This window comes from Simochromis diagramma, unplaced genomic scaffold (assembly GCF_900408965.1).
Source record: "Simochromis diagramma unplaced genomic scaffold, fSimDia1.1 OVJJ01000753.1, whole genome shotgun sequence".
Lineage (NCBI taxonomy): Eukaryota > Metazoa > Chordata > Actinopteri > Cichliformes > Cichlidae > Simochromis > Simochromis diagramma.
Genome location: NW_024387523.1, coordinates 16,125,597 through 16,141,591, shown reverse-complemented (window position 1 = coordinate 16,141,591; position 15,995 = coordinate 16,125,597). Strand labels below are relative to the sequence as shown.

The 15,995-nt window shown below is 40.0% G+C and overlaps 1 protein-coding gene across 13 annotated transcripts in view; it reads right to left on the bottom strand.

Annotated features, from left to right (window-relative positions):
• adgrb2 (adhesion G protein-coupled receptor B2) overlaps positions 1-15,995 on the bottom strand; it is a 258,273-nt gene that overhangs the window by 32,078 nt on the left and 210,200 nt on the right. For 12 of the 13 annotated variants that reach the window (XM_040020287.1, XM_040020285.1, XM_040020280.1 and 9 more), the window contains 6 exons: positions 14,351-14,420; positions 12,820-12,886; positions 7,929-8,014; positions 6,001-6,099; positions 3,359-3,458; positions 825-896 (listed from right to left, as the gene is read on the bottom strand). In XM_040020287.1, the coding sequence (XP_039876221.1) occupies positions 825-896; positions 3,359-3,458; positions 6,001-6,099; positions 7,929-8,014; positions 12,820-12,886; positions 14,351-14,420 (494 nt within the window). The remainder of the gene's footprint in view (positions 1-824; positions 897-3,358; positions 3,459-6,000; positions 6,100-7,928; positions 8,015-12,819; positions 12,887-14,350; positions 14,421-15,995) is intronic. The other variant, XM_040020288.1, reaches the window with a different exon arrangement.

Below are 15,995 nucleotides of genomic sequence, written 5' to 3'. Positions count from 1 at the left end.
GTCTGTTGTTCTGCAGCTACGAAGGATTTACGCTCACTCTTGCAAGAGGATTTTCATACATTTACAATAAATAATTCCTGGATTTACGCTACCCTGATCCCTGCCGCTTTTGTGATATTGATTTAATGCAGCTAAGCATTCAGAGCATTTAAAAATTCACTTACAGTATGCAGTTCGTTCAATATCATAATGATCTCTTTGACAGAGGTTGCGTTGCGCGCCGCGTACATGCATCGGAAACAGATGACATATTTACAGTTATGGAAAACTGATGACATTGTAAAATCCATTAATTGTAGCCAGAGCAGTTGTGAGCGATGCCATATTGAACAAGTGCACACACACTGGCATGTGTGCCATTGTCTGTCTCAAGGGCAAGAATACATGTATGTCCATAATGAGTTTAAAATCCGGGATCCCTGGGGACACAGTAAAGCCTGTGGCAAACAGGCACTTGGGGCTATTAGTTAGGGACTTATCGTCTTATTTCATACAGCATCATAGTAAGCTCCTTAAAGCAGACTTGGATCAGATGGACAATGCCGCACTATCCTACTGCATTATGAAGAAGTAGTGCCGCAGCACAGGACATGAATACCGTGCTAATCCTTCTCGCGTCTGATCCGCTTGTGTTCTGACGTGACTTCATACTGACCCCAGAAGCTAACGTGACATTTAAGAAAATGAATCCCGGCATCCCAGCAAAGCCAGCGACTATCTCCGAGTTCACTGTGTACTGCAGAGTTAGAATAAATTCAAAAAATGCGTGGCATCCACACAACAAATGCTCAACAGGAGGAGGGGGAGGAAGAGACTGGACTCACCTCTCGGCGCATGGCGCAGTGGACGGTGATGATAACAAAGCCTTGAACAGAGTCAAAGACGGCAAAGAGAACCTAGAGGAGATAAATGAGATGCTCCTGTTAGTTAGTGCACATTTGTTTAATACTGCAGTGGTTCTAAAACGTTTTAAACCATGGCATCCCCCTTAATTTTAAGTTGTTTTATATTACTGTGCAAATGCTTAAACTTCAACAAACCATTGAATGAAATAAATGCAAGCACATATTAACTAACTGTATCGTACTTGTTGCCTTCAAAAGTAAAATTAGCTGAGAGTGCAAAATTTAAAATATTATAATATCCGCACTTCAATTCTCTGTAGTGTACCACATGGTGCTGTGGCACCCACTCTATTGTTATTTTGTGTTGTAATGAATCATGAGATAAACCCTCATATAATAACAAAATGAGTCAGTAGTCATGATTATTCATAATAAATCATCACAGTCAATACTCTCACTCACTGTTTGTGTTGCTTACTTGTGATCTTGACAGTGGGAATTGCTTGTTTTAAAGTAAAATAAGATTATTTTCATATTGACCTATTTTTCCACTGGCCGGTTCTTTATTTATACATGATATTATTTGTCCCCAAATTTGCTAATTTGTCAAGATATGAGACTCGAACATGTAGACTGGGAAAAACAAAAAGTCTCTATTTTTTATGGTTGTTTCATTTTAACAGTGAGAGACAGAATATTGCTTAAAAATCCAGAAAAAAAACACATGAAACTCATTTGCATCTCTTTGAGTGAAATATGTATTTGACCAGAGACATTTATTTGTAGTTAGTCACCAGGTTTGCGCACATCTCAGGAAGATTTTGGTCCATTCCTCTTTACAGAAACTCTAAACCCTTTAAATTTGGCTTTGGGTTGTTTGGAGGAAGAATCAGCTTCCTCCACAGATAGGACTGAGATCTGGGCTCCATGACCTTACCTTGTTTTTTCTTTAGCCATTATTTTGTTGCTGTGGAGACATGTTTTGGGTCATTGTCATGCTGGAAGTCCCATCCAATTCAATTCAATTTTATTTATACAGCACCAAATCACAACAACAACAGTCACCTCAAGGCGCTTTATATTGTAAGGTAGACCTAACAATAATATATATAGAGAAAAACCCAACAATCAAATGACCCCCTTATGAGCAAGCATGTTGGCAACAATGGGAAGGAAAAACTCCCTTTTAACAGGAAGAAACCTCCAGCAGAACCAGGCTCAGGGAGGGGAGGCAATCTGCAGTGACTGGTTGGGGTGTGAGAAGGAAGGCAGGATAAAATACATGCTTTGGAAGAAAGCCAGAGATTAATAACAAGTATGATTCACTGCAGAGAGGTCTATTAACACATAATGAGTAGGAAAGGTGACTGAAGAAGAAATACTCAGTCCATCATGGGAATCCCCCAGCAGCCTACACCTACTGCAGCATAACTAAGGGAGGATCCACGATTCACCTTCAGTGTTCTGGCTTAGGGAATGAGGCCCTGTCCACTGGTTTCTCAGTGCAGTGAGGTTTTCCTGTACCCTTAGCAGAAATACAGTCCCAAAGTTTAATGTTTCCACCTCTGTGCTTGATTGTGGGGATGGTGTTCTTTGGGTCATGCTCAACATTTCTCTTCCAAACTTAAGATGCGCCTTCATGAGCAGGGGGACTTGTAATCCTGCAACATTTCAGTCCATTATTGGGGAATGTGTTATCCGTAGTGTTCTTGGTGACTGCGGTAAAAGTTCCTTCAGATCATTAACAAGCTCCTCCCGTGTAGGTTTAGGCTGATCCACCACCTATCTCATGATCATCCTCACACTATGAGCCATGATCTTGTACGGAGCTCCAGACTGAGGACAAATGATGATTATTTTATATTTCTTCCATTTCTGAATATTTCCACCAGCAGTTGCCACATTCTCACCAAGTTTTTTGCCATTGGTCTTTTAGCCCATTTCAGCTATAAAAGGACCTGACGTGCTTTTATAGCTCTTTGGTTGTGGAGAGGTTGGGATGGAAAAAACTGATTAAGTGGACAGATGTGCTTTATGCACATAACAAGTTGAGATCAGGACTATCTATAATTGATTGACTGATTGATTATATATGATCTGCACACAGCCTATCTGTGAAAGCCATAATTCTAAGTTTAGGGGATCAAACGCTTATTTCACTAAGTCACATGAAAATAAATTTATAACTTTATCTGATATGTTTTTTGCTGGATTGTTGGTTGATATTCTATCGCTCTACTGATATAAAAATAGAGACTGTTTATTTCTTCATAAGTGAGCAAACTCACAAATTCAGCAGGGGATCAGATAACTATTTCCAACACTGCATCTTTATCGTTTGACTATTCAAGAACAAACAGCAGTGAATGTGCAAATACTTCATCTATATCTGTGACACAGCAGGTGTTTCTTGAACTGTCAGAGGGCTCCCACCATTTAAAAGCAGCTTATCCATGGTGTCTCAAAGCTACAGATGAGTGTCTTGCATGCACTGGTGTTGTGAGACACATCACCTGGAAGAGTGTGGAGCGCCGGTCAGTTATGGCCAGGACCGCTGACATCCAGGTTAACGCTAGCAGCGGGAGAACCACACAGGAGCTCCACAGAGATGCCCTGTCGGAGAGGAAAGAAGGAGACAGAGGTCGGGGCAGAGGAGGAGGAAAGGAGGGAATGAACAAGGGATTCAGTCTCAAACCAAACCAAACCAGATGAGTCATATCTGGTAAGTCACATAACTCAACTTCTCACACACATACACTCATGTAAACATGGAGATGAGGCATAGTTTCACAGCAGTGGGCAATTTGAAACTGATTGGCACACTGGGATTTGAATCAGACTTAATATTCCCACCGATAAATGGAAGATGATGTGTAATCACGTAGATAGTTTTGGACTGGCAGTTGCTCACAATTATATAGTTGATGCACACTAAGTGCCATGCTGGTAGACTGCGAAGACAATGGGCAGAAGCCCACCGAGGAGGGGGAAGACAAGTCACTGACAAGTACTGACATCGGGTTTCTGAGGTACAAGAATGTGTGTGCGTGTCTGACTGTAACACCACAAAGATAGACACCAATTTAAAATGTTCATGCTGTCTGAGCACATATTCACGGTTTTATAACTGTCCAATAAAAAAGACGGACAGCTCCGTCTAGCTACATGGAAAAATACGCACGTCCCTGTTGATGTGCAAAACGAGCAAAAGCGAATAAAGAACAATAAGTTATAGTGATGTATCTGCTCTTCTCCTGTGAACTCCCTGTGGTGCTGACTGTGGTTGTAACCAAACGTCATAATCCAGCAGAGCAACAAACTCCAAGAAATTTTTACATACAAGAAATAAAAATAATGAGAGTAAAAAAGAGGTATGATTCATATGAATTGAATGTTCCATAAGACTAATAAAGCTGATCCTACGTTTTACTTATTAAAGTAGCATTTTTGCCCATCACTAATAAATCAATCTTGTGTGGGTGTGTGTGTTCTTTGCCTTGACAACTTATACAGTCGAGCTAGTGACAATCTGTCAGGTAAATGTCAAAGTAAGCAAGTAAGTAAACCACCTGAAGTCCAATATGACTTGTATATGTCTGAGACTTAGGTATAAGGAACAATGACTATAGTCAGGGGTGCACATAAGTGGTCCGCAGGTGCACATTCGCTGTCAAAATAAAAGACGCGCACCAGATAAGAAGTTGCCACGAGCGTTTGCGTACATATAAAAGGGACTGTTTTTATCCGCGAGAGTGGGATTTTCACGGCATATTCTGCACCACATCTCTGTGCGTTCATCATTTGTTTGAAGCCAGCTCGCCTCCTGCAACCACTTTTCCGAGAATACGCGCTTCTTTTGTGGTTCGAACTCCTTCTGACATTTCTTTGGAGGTGGAGGAAAACCAAAGTAATTGCTTAAAGGAGCTTGCTTATTCAACAACTTTAAGAGTTCTAAACAAATGTGTGTCCTCCTCCAGAAAATCTTATGTAAGCAAATGCGCGTTACAACTTCTTATCTGGTGCACGTCTTTTATTTTGACAGCAAATGCGCACATGCGGACCACTTATGTGCAGCCCTGACTATTGGATGATTTGGAAATTCATACAAGTTTGCTATTCTACTTCTTTTCTGAGCCAATATGTAACGATAAAGTCGACTTGTCTTTAGCAAGGATCTAGGCAACTGAAAAACATGAAAAATAACCCTGAGTGTGAAGGTTTACAGGTCTTCCTGATTATGAAACCATTAAAACAATCCTCAGAACAGAAGAAACAATCCAGTGTTTGAAAAGAAACTGCTATGAATCTTTTTTTTTTTAGCAAAGCTCAGCAAAGAAAACACATCTAACAACACATTTAAGATTTTTTTAAGTGATTTTTTATTTTTATTTTATTGCCTTGATTTTTAGTATTATTGTTATTAGTAGCAGTCTATGTATTTCTTTTTAATCAGTTTTATTAATGGTTACAATGAGATTTGAATTGTAAATAATCTTATTTGTCTTACTTGGCCTTTGTGCAGCCCCTCAGCTCACAAATTGTTTTAAACAAGCTGTTTTAACTCTTCTTCATCTGTTTAAATCAACTTTTTTTGTTTGTTTCTGATTGGCCTGCCCATTAAAAGCGGAAGGTGGGTGGGGCTTATGTGCTCACAGAGAGAAAACTCTTTTTTTGTCATTATAATAAGAATGGCACCTTATTAAACACATACACCACTAAACTTATATCACTAAACTTGGAGTCAGGTTTTCCTTTTTCTCACATGTACGTGATATTACGTGTGTTACTGTGAATATTTACATGATCTGGTTAATATGAAATCCACGTTTATGCAAGTACACTACCCAAATAGTTTGCTTCATTAACAACCTTTCTGAACATTGTGCAACACAAACATGATTAAAACAAACTTCTAAATATGATTCACAAATATAGCTTGACAGTAACAGGGGTCAGATTTGCTTAGTGCAACCAGAGGAAATACCACTTTGGATGAAAACATGATCTCATTAAATTGCAGCGATAGTAGAGCAGGTGTTTTTCCTTTCATTACTTAGCCAGATCCTGCATCATAACTGAAAGCCAGAGATTACAAAAGATGTAGGAGAGTGAGGGTAATGGAGAGAAAGAGCTAGAGAGGTGAAGATGGACTAACATGGCGCTGCTGGCAGTCGAGTTGGACATAGCGGTGCTTGAGATCACGCCACACTTGGAGCATTTCAGGAGCAGTCGGCTACGCGCCTCCGCTGGGACACTTTAGGACATGTACAGACATACATACATAAACACATACACGCACGCACCCAGGTGAAGAGGACAGGAGGTAGGTAAGGGTGTGGGATGTGTGGGAAGGACAAGTACCAGTTATGACAACAGGTGAATGTGCCGGTGTCACAGTTGCAAAATAACCAAGAGGAAAAAGTAAAGAAAAAGAAACATAAAGAGAGAAAGTGGACACAACAAAGAGAAGAAATAAAAAGAAAAAAAGAGAGGGGAGAAAGGGGGAAGGAGAAAAGAAAGAAAGGAAAAATTAAAACCAGATCTTAAAAAGTAGCAGCAATGAAAAACAGTCAGAATACAAAGATCGATTCAGAGCAAGTAGAGAGAACATGAGAGACGGACATTGTAATGTTACAGCAATCATGTGGATTAACAGATTACAGTGATGCAGACAGGAAGTACCGGTGCAAGTACCAAAAATATATTCCCCGGCTAGTGCAAGCAGGTCTATGTGTGTGTTTTCATTTATTTATATATATATATATATATATATATATATATATATATATATATATATATATATATATATATATGTATAATTTTTTTTAATTTATCTTTTTTTTTTATATCACTGTGCAAAAGCAAAAGTGAAGCTTTCTGACTCCTTTGGTTGTTTACTTACTTACAGTCGACCACTCAGACAGAAAGAGAGAGTGAATGTGCGCACGCTTGCGTGTGTATATACTGAATTTGAGTATATACGTGCAAGCAGAGAATGATGGGGCAGTATGTTGCTATGCTACATTAGCGTCCCAGCACAGCTCATTGCCTTGTTGCCAGCCACATCCCCATGGCTTCATAAGGAAATACATTACGCTAATGACAGCTTGTCCTGTTAGCAACACGACCAACTGTGGTGCGTGTGTGTGTCTGTGTGAGCATTTTATTTCTGTGAACACACTTCTGAGGGGGACGAAATGTGCTTACTGCTCGGATAAGGCCAAGGACTTTTCATGCGACAAAGGAGGATACACCTGTTCGTGTGTATTTTCGTGTGCACGTAGGTGTGTTTGTACACAGCGACTGGTTTCATCTCAGGTTGCATCACCGGGTAACAAAAGCTAATCAACCCCCTGGAGAGCAGAGCTGTACTGTTAACCCTTGATGCTACGAACAAATTAAAAGTTCCATTTGTGCACTACTGTATAGACGTTGGAGGAAATGCAATGGCATAAAGAAAAGAAAGGAGAACAAATGATGGAATCAATAGGTGTAAAAATTAAAACATGGATTTTTAGATGTGGGAGTGCCATTCAGAATGAGAAAGATGATGAGCGCTGCGAACTACTTTAATACAAACAACGGTGGAGCTAGAGACATATGCCTGTATATTGTGTGTATGTGTGGGTTAGGATTCAATAGTATATAAGGTTTAATCCACATAATCCAGGTATTTATTGAATGTAATTAGATTTCCATCTGCCATTGATTTTCACATCCACTTTATTCGGCGATGTCACTTCAAGCACACAAAACTAGATGGGTAGCGTATGTTAAAGCGAAGTAAAATGCATTGCACAGAGCAACAAAACACAGCAGATGTCTTGTCATTTTGTTGCCAAATTGGATCATATTTTTCTGTTTCTTTTCCTTTTTTTGGATAATTTTTACTGAAGGCACAGATGTACAGGTAGGTGTACGTGCTCAGACCCTCGAAAGCATTTCTAGTTAATTGCCATGAATACTTTGTGCTCCAAAGTTTGTCTGACAGCACGGAAAATGTAACTTATGCAGCAAATGTGCGTAGATGGACGTGTGTGTGTGTCTATGTGTAAGTATGTGTGTGAAGTGCAGGCAACTTACCCAGCACGCTGCTTTTTAGACTTGTCTGAGATGCCGTCTCGAGACATGAGCTTGTTAAACACCACGATTCCAATAAGCATATTCACCTGAGAGACAGAGACACATTGCTGTGATACAAGAGTCGAGAACAGGCGATCAAATGGCTTTGTATTTTCTTTTATTAATGTTTCACAAGGTTGAAGACAACTTTGTAAAAGCCTCATAGACCAAGTTGATTTTTAATTATCAATAAAATTAATGAATGTTTATAAGCCATTAGTAATGGTATATTTTATCTGTATTATCTCTGCTAACCACTTTGTGATTTTGATAGCATTTGCATGTGTGTCATCACTCTGTAAACATTCGATAGCTCAAAAAGTTTTGAATGAATTTTGATGAATGGGATGTAGAGTGGGGTCACATCAACAAGTCATTAAAATTTGGTTTACATCACCAAGGTCTTCCAGGTCAACTTAAAGATTTATTGATTGCAAACTGACAAAAAGCCATAAAACTATGATTTGGATAGAAAGTGCCATATAAAGCTTTTAAATATCATGTCACATGACCTCTGACCTCTCCTTTGAGGTCAATAGATTGATAATAATAAGTGATGATAACGTTACAGAGCTATTTATAGCAATGTTTCCTGCTGCCATTGTTTGTGTTGACAACATACAGAATGATATGAGGGGATTCTAAATATTATGCCATTATATTATATCTTTGCTATGTATACTGCAGTAACGGCTATAAGAGTTTAAATACATAAAAATTTGAATAGATGGTGGTTTGTGACCTTTTAATAAAAAACAACAACAACATGTTTATTATTAAACATTTAAATGGATTTACTAAACAATGAATGCTACACATGAGCTTTATCTACATAAGAAATACAAATAATAATAATCATACTAAAAATGATGTCTGTCCGTATTTTAAAATGGGTTTCAAAAGGGCAAATAACAAAAGCTTGTACTTTTACTTATTTTTACTGCACTACAAACTTCTTAGTCTTTTAAAAAAGGCAAAAGAAACAAAAACTCATATCTAGAAGATACAAAATTATTCCCCTAAGAGTAAATACTGTCCAGGGAGAGTGAGCTGACTTGGCCCTGGGGTCGGTTGAATAAAAGCATCTATTTATGAACTATACAAAGTATTATGTATACTATTGAAGCCAAGCATAGGCTTTTTTTCTAAAGGTTTTATTACTTACTAATTCCTACGTCAAATGATGTCATGCTTCAACTAGCAAAATCTAGACAATCAACATATTAAGTTACATGAACAAATTCAGCTTTAATTTGGTGAATTGAAGGTAACAGACATTCCTTTCATTGGTTTCATCCTACTCCTTCTATCCACATAGCACAGGACAGAAGTTTTTTTTTTGTTTTTTTTTTAAATGAGCAGGTCCTGTACTTTTCTTAACCTATAATTATGGCAGTTCTGAAAGCTTTAAAAAACTGCTTCTCATACTTGTTTCTCTTACTAATGAGGAGTCCGCTGTTAAGCCTGCCAAACATCTGGGTTATAGCGGTGACCCAGTGATACAGATTCAATAAGACGCACTCACACATGGCTCTGAGCCGAGGCTTGCCACATGTAGACCCCTTCTACTTTGAAATCCTGCCCATGTGGGAGATTTCCTGTGCTAGCGACATGTTCGTCATAATCCTGATTGCCAGCATTCACTCATACGCTTTCTTCCATCAGCCATGGGTTTCTCTGCCTATTCTTTGTTTGATCGTTTATCAGGTTCTTTGGGAAGTCTGCTGGAGGAGCGAGCGGTGTAAGTGACAAGTGATTTTCACACCCTGATGCGTACCTACACAGCTCCTACAATGCATTCCTATTCTTACCAAGCTCTTAAACAGAATGTCTGCCTGAATACCTCCTTCAGCTCATGCCAAGAGCTGCTACTAGCTAAGAGGAAAAAATCCATATGCTGAAAACATGTCTGCCAAAAATTACAACCACTAAGCGGCTGAACAGTTAGAGTCTGACATAGTCTGACATACACGTACCATGTTAAATATTTGGTTTTCACATCCTTTGCAGAAGCCTAATTTCTGCTCAAATCCCATTTCTTAGAAATGAAATGGGAAATAATCATATTTCCTTTCACTACATATAATAATAATCACAATAATAATAATAATAATAGTAATAATAATAATAATATGTCATTATCTGGTAGATGACACTCTGCATGACAGATATATTGTATTATAGAGTGTGTAGTGGTTTAAAAAGACACAGTCAATCACAGAGCCTTCCTGATCAGTTCAGTCAGTCTGTTGGTGTCTCCAGCTGCGATGCTGCTCCCCCAGCAGACCACAGTAAAGTACACTGTGCTCACCACAACTGAGTGATGGAAAATCTCCATCATTTTGCTGCACGCATTGATGGATCTCAGGTTCCTCAGGAAAAATAGCCTGCTCATCCCATTTCTTTAGTATACAACTTCTGTGTTGGTCTTCCAGTTCAGTCTGTTGTCACTGTGGATGCCCAGGTACTGGGTACTCCTCCACATTAATAGCCTATGCCATCACAGACAAAGCTGTGTAGCGGTCCACCTCCCTCTGGAGTCGATCGCCACCTCTCTGGTCTCATTCAGATTCAGAAGCAGATGACTTCTGCCACACCACTCCACAAAAACATCTACTAGTGCTCTGTACGTCTCCTCCTACCCATCACTAATATATCCAAACACTAGAACTGTCAAGAGTATTTGCGTATGTGGCATGACCTGGAGTTGTACTGAGTCTGAGGTGTACAAGGTGAACAGGAATGGAGACAGCACAGTCCCCGGTGGAGCTCCTGTACTGCACATCACCAAACTAGACAGAGCATTTGGTGGATCGTCAGTATGGTACATGTGGCATTTACGATTCATTAAAAAAAAATCTCTTTCTCTGATCTCTTCCAGTCTCGCGTGTGCTACTGACAACTACCTACAACGTGCCAGACTGTGACAGCACTATTGTCATGCCAGTCATGTCTGGCCCAGGCTCTGTGAGTCAGCACCATCCTGCTCAGCTATTTGCCCAAGGCCAGGTTCATTAATTAGAGAAGAGTCCTGTGGGAAGGTCTGTGTTTCTCTGCCCAACGCCCTGCTCTCATTACAGCTGTTTGTTAGAGTGCGGCCCCAGCAACAACACCAGGGGGCCAGGTACCAGGTAGCAGCTGGGGTGTGGAGCGTACTTTGACATTGCGGAGGAGAAAAGCTGGAAGCGCATCAAGACATACTAGGCACTGAAAAATAACTTTAAGCAAGTTGGTGGGTTTTATGAAACTGCTCCAACTTTCGAAACTTGAATGTTTAACTTCTTCATCTTATAACTTATTCAAATACGCTTTTTTAGAGTCATGCATTTTGCATTTTTTTAAATAAAGCACCAACCTCGCGAGTATTTAGAGTTTTTATACAAGTGTATAAACACTATTTAATATTTTCAATTAAAGGAATGCGATTTATTACTGGTTTGCATTCAGTTTCAGACTATGTAACCTTTAAATAATAACAGTGGCATTGCAAGACACTAGATTAACATAATGATGAATATTCAGCAGCACATAATCCTGTATTCCCTTGTGCCTCAAACTGCAGCTTGCAGAAACTGTCTAACTGCTGTTTGCTTGTCAGGGATTTACTTCAAAATCATGCATATCACTCTGCACACCTGTGCTGTCTGATCCATGTTTCCTTTCTGACGTGTACTGTACGGTACATGTGCAAACAACAGAGGAAAAAAAGCTATAAACGGACACACACAACAGCAACGCCAGTGGCAGCAATTACCAAACTTTAATGCCCCATCCAGACTTATTAAGCTTAGTGGTGGCAATATCTACCCAGGGATCCATTTAGGAGAAATTAGCTGAGCCACATACAGCAGCACACAGAAGCAGATGATTAAAACGCCTCTGAGATACAATCAGTGCACTCAGTTTTGCTGTAGTACAACACAGAAGTATATTTACTTCAACATAAAACCGTCTGCTTTATGGCAACTGGCAAAAATGAAGAAAGCGCACATTATTACGTTCCATGGAACACAAGTTAGCTGCATATTTAGATCTGAAAATACCACTGGACCATAATAATACTTAAAACATTGGCTACAGAGCCCTATGCTTTGAAAATGCATATAACAGTGAGAGATTCGGGGCTAGAGCTGCGATGGAGGTCCACTCTTGCGCTGCATTGCCGGCAGCTCTTGTCAGCTAGAATATGTTTTTATTTTTTTCTGGGCTGACATTTTAGACTCAGCGATCAAAGCGCTCAGCTCATCATTGTGTCGTGTACACCCTGGGTGTGTATGCTTACATGTGCATGCGCGAGTGAGGAAAACCCTCAGAGGTCAACATGCATTTGCTTTAATGCCCCAAGCTGGGAGGCTAACTTTGCAAAAATATTTGGAGAATATTTGTGCCGTGTGACCACAGAGAGAGGCCGGCTGGCTGAGAGGAAAGGAACTTCGTCATGTGGATGGAACCTGACTCCTCCCTTAGTCACGCTCCTGTTGGCTTCCCATGATGCACTGAGTGTTTCTTCATTCACCCTTTTTAATTCTATATGTGTTTATAGACCACCGTTTATACAACATTACTAAACGCTGAATCTCTTCCAGTGTGGATTTTGTCCCACCTCCAACTGCTCACAACAGATGGCTGCCCCTCTCCCTGACCCTGGTTCTGCTGCTTCTGTTAAAAGGGAGTTTTTCCTTCCCACCATCGCTAATTGCTTGCTCACAGGGGAACGTCTGGTTGTTTTTTTTTTTTTCTCTATTATTGTAAGGTGTTTATCTTACAGTATAAAGTGCCTTCAGGCAACCATTCTTGTGATTTGGTGCTATATAACTAAAACTGAACTGAACTGAAGCAGTGACGCACTCACCAATACAATGACAGCAGCTGGCCCAACAAAGGCATAAAGCAAACCGCCTTCCAACGATAGCCAGCAACTAGTAGAGGGAAAAAAAGAAAAAAGGAGAGGTGTTAAAAAAGTGCGTAAACACCGAAAAATCACAGCATGTAAAATATCACATCGCCAGATTCCGGTCTCACAGTTCACTTACTGTGAGTGCCAAGTACTTAACAAAAACAAGTAGACATTCAATTAAGTATCACATTAACTCCAAATTTCCTCGGTGAGGGATAAAGCCTTTCAATGTGTGGTTAAGCGCCTCTTTCTGTAAATAATGCCCTCAGTGCTGAGCAAATTTATTATGTACATTACCTAAAACATATCCTCAAACTGGAAATTTTATTTGGTTTTTGCAAGCTAGTGAGACTTAATGAGTTTAAATGTGTCCTCCAGTAATGTCATCAGAGCACGCGGAAACCCCTCTGTCATCTTAATTACAGCTCAATAAAGACAGAGCTTAAGATGGAACCCCCCCCCCTCCAAAAAACCTCCACAAAGCCCTCACATTAATGATATGTTAAGTAAAATACGGGGAAGTAAACCTTTTTAAGATGCATTTTATTGACTGGGTACGTAATGAAGCTTTTTTGTGTACATTTTGCTTAAAGGTCAGCCTAGCTGCCTTGGATTTTCATATTCTTGAACAAAACATTCAAATCATGCTTCACCTGTTTGACGTGGTTATCGAAATGCCTTAAAGGTCATTTTGCGCTCACACTTGACAGCAAGGAGATTAATTTTATATTGAAGACCTTAAAACTATTAGTTTCTCACTTGAATGACAGAAACAAGCCATTTGGCCCTAAGCTGGAATAATTTCCTTAATTTATGAGCAAATTTAGAAAATCTAAATCTTTAATTGTTTTTTTCAGTGGTGGAGTTGCTGGATATGGAGCCATTGCAATAATATTAACAGAACCACAAAAATCAAAAGCTGATTAGTTTTTGACGATTAAGGTTTTCACACATGATATGTAAATATGTTTTATTTAACCTGCCGATCAGAGCTGGTTTTCAGGGCGTTAATGTGTCCCTGCGGTGAACAGGACTGTCAATGTTATACCATGCCCACTACATAAGCAGCTAAGATGTGTTGCGTATTGAACATAGTGCATGCTGGGATAGGCAACTGTCCTCCTGTGGCACAGAAGAAAGAAATATACTATAGCAACTGTATGAATAGATACATGGATACATGGAGAAAAGACTGATGATGTTGATGTAAAAGAATAGATTTGGGGTTTACACACTCAGCTGTTTATAACACACACGGACTGCTTTGACTGAATAAACTAAATACATAAAAATACTCGCCTATGAAATAAACTTTAGTTTGAACACCTCAGGGGGAAATACACGTGCATGTTTTGATTCATCAGCAATGAGGCCAATGAATGGTACTCTGCCTCTAGCCCACACAAATGCATGGTTGAAGCTGGTATTTAGTGATGATATTCACATAGACTGAGACAAAGTCAGGAGGTCTGGAAGCAATACTCACTAGCTGGCTGTGCCGTAACCTCTCGCTCTGGTGAAACCCACTGACACTGCTACAACAAGGGCTGGAAGACCTACAGACAGACACGGGGAGAAAGATCAAAAGTGTGAGACAAAAGATAAAAGAGAGCCTTAGTGGGGACGATGAAGCATGTCGGCCCAATAAGATTTCCCAGTATGAACAACTCTATAAGGCTCCTTTCATTAAAATGCTAAGCAGCCATGCAATAGAGTGTAATATGAATGTATGATTCAAAGTGACTGGGCGCTCTATAGGTAACCCCAGCGCTCTGTACTTCCTGACATGAGGTCTAGCTACAAGCATGAAAACTGGGGTTAGATAGATGGAAGTTATTTTAGTCATAGGCGACGCAAAGCACACAGTGTGGGTGTGTGCAAGCAGCACCAGGAGTACTTGAGCATATGAGACTTAGAGGCAGTTTGTAAAAACGCAAGATATAACTAGGAGTGGTCAATAAGTCATACAATAATTAGCTAAATCAAGTGATTTGTGTGTGTGTGTGTGTCTGCGCACAAATGAGAAGGAAAGAGAGTGAGACCAAGTGTCGCAGAATGCGTGCCAGAAACAGAAGGAAATATGCCGGGCCCTGTAATGAGCTTGGCTCTGAAATATTCATGTAATTAACAAAGCTGTGATTATGGCTGCAAATGAAAAGCAATTAGAAAAAGTCACATTAACATTAACAAATAAGATGGTGGAGAGCCAGGCCGATCCACTAACCAGCGAAGTTTCAATTAGTCAACATCATCAGTCTAGCATTTAACTCTATGTAGGACGGCAAACCGCGCACCTACACTTCAGGCTTACACGGTCTGCTGCTAATCTAACGCAGATCCAGTCCCACCCCGCCCCGAAATCTCCCGTTGCCATGGCAACCGATTTCAATCACATAATTTGGGGAAGAAAATTGGGAAATGGACGAGAGGAGGATAAGCTGTTTGATCCTCTCCACTATGCTCGACCGTTTCACGCTTTCTGTGTGCATCTGCAAGTGTGTCGGATAATTGAACAGCTGGCACGCGCCCCCGCCGTGCGCCCGGAGCCTTCCTCGCGTTCTGTAACTGCACAGCGTATACATTTCGCTCTGTATCAGGTTAGGGCATCAGTGACTTGGCAGATTAGACCTGTGGGATCAATATCAAGTGAAATGAAATGGGTGTGGGGGTTGTGATTTTTTTTTTTTGTGCTATCTCACTGCTCATCTTGCTAGGGTTGTGCTGATGTTATCATATGTTTTGATTAACATCCCATCTAACATCCCTGCTGCCTGTTGAGTTATCAGGTCGTCTAGGTCACAGCATAATAGAGTGACATGCGGCACAAATGGGTGAAAAAAAAAGTGAGGCAGGCGGAGAGGAGAGAGTTTACCTGTAAAGGGTGACACCCTCTGAGAATGTGTATGCATGAGACAGCTTACACATGGGGCTTTGGCTGAGTTAGATAAAATTACAGTAGAAAGCTGTAATGAATGCCTTTTGGGAAATGAAGCAGCAAATAACAGCATACGGTGAAGAAAAATGGGATATAAATTAGAACGGAGCAAATGAAGATTGTTAAGCATAATACAGCCAACAATTTCAACACTATGGCATAATAAGCTGTTACATTTTCATGTAAAATAAGCCTG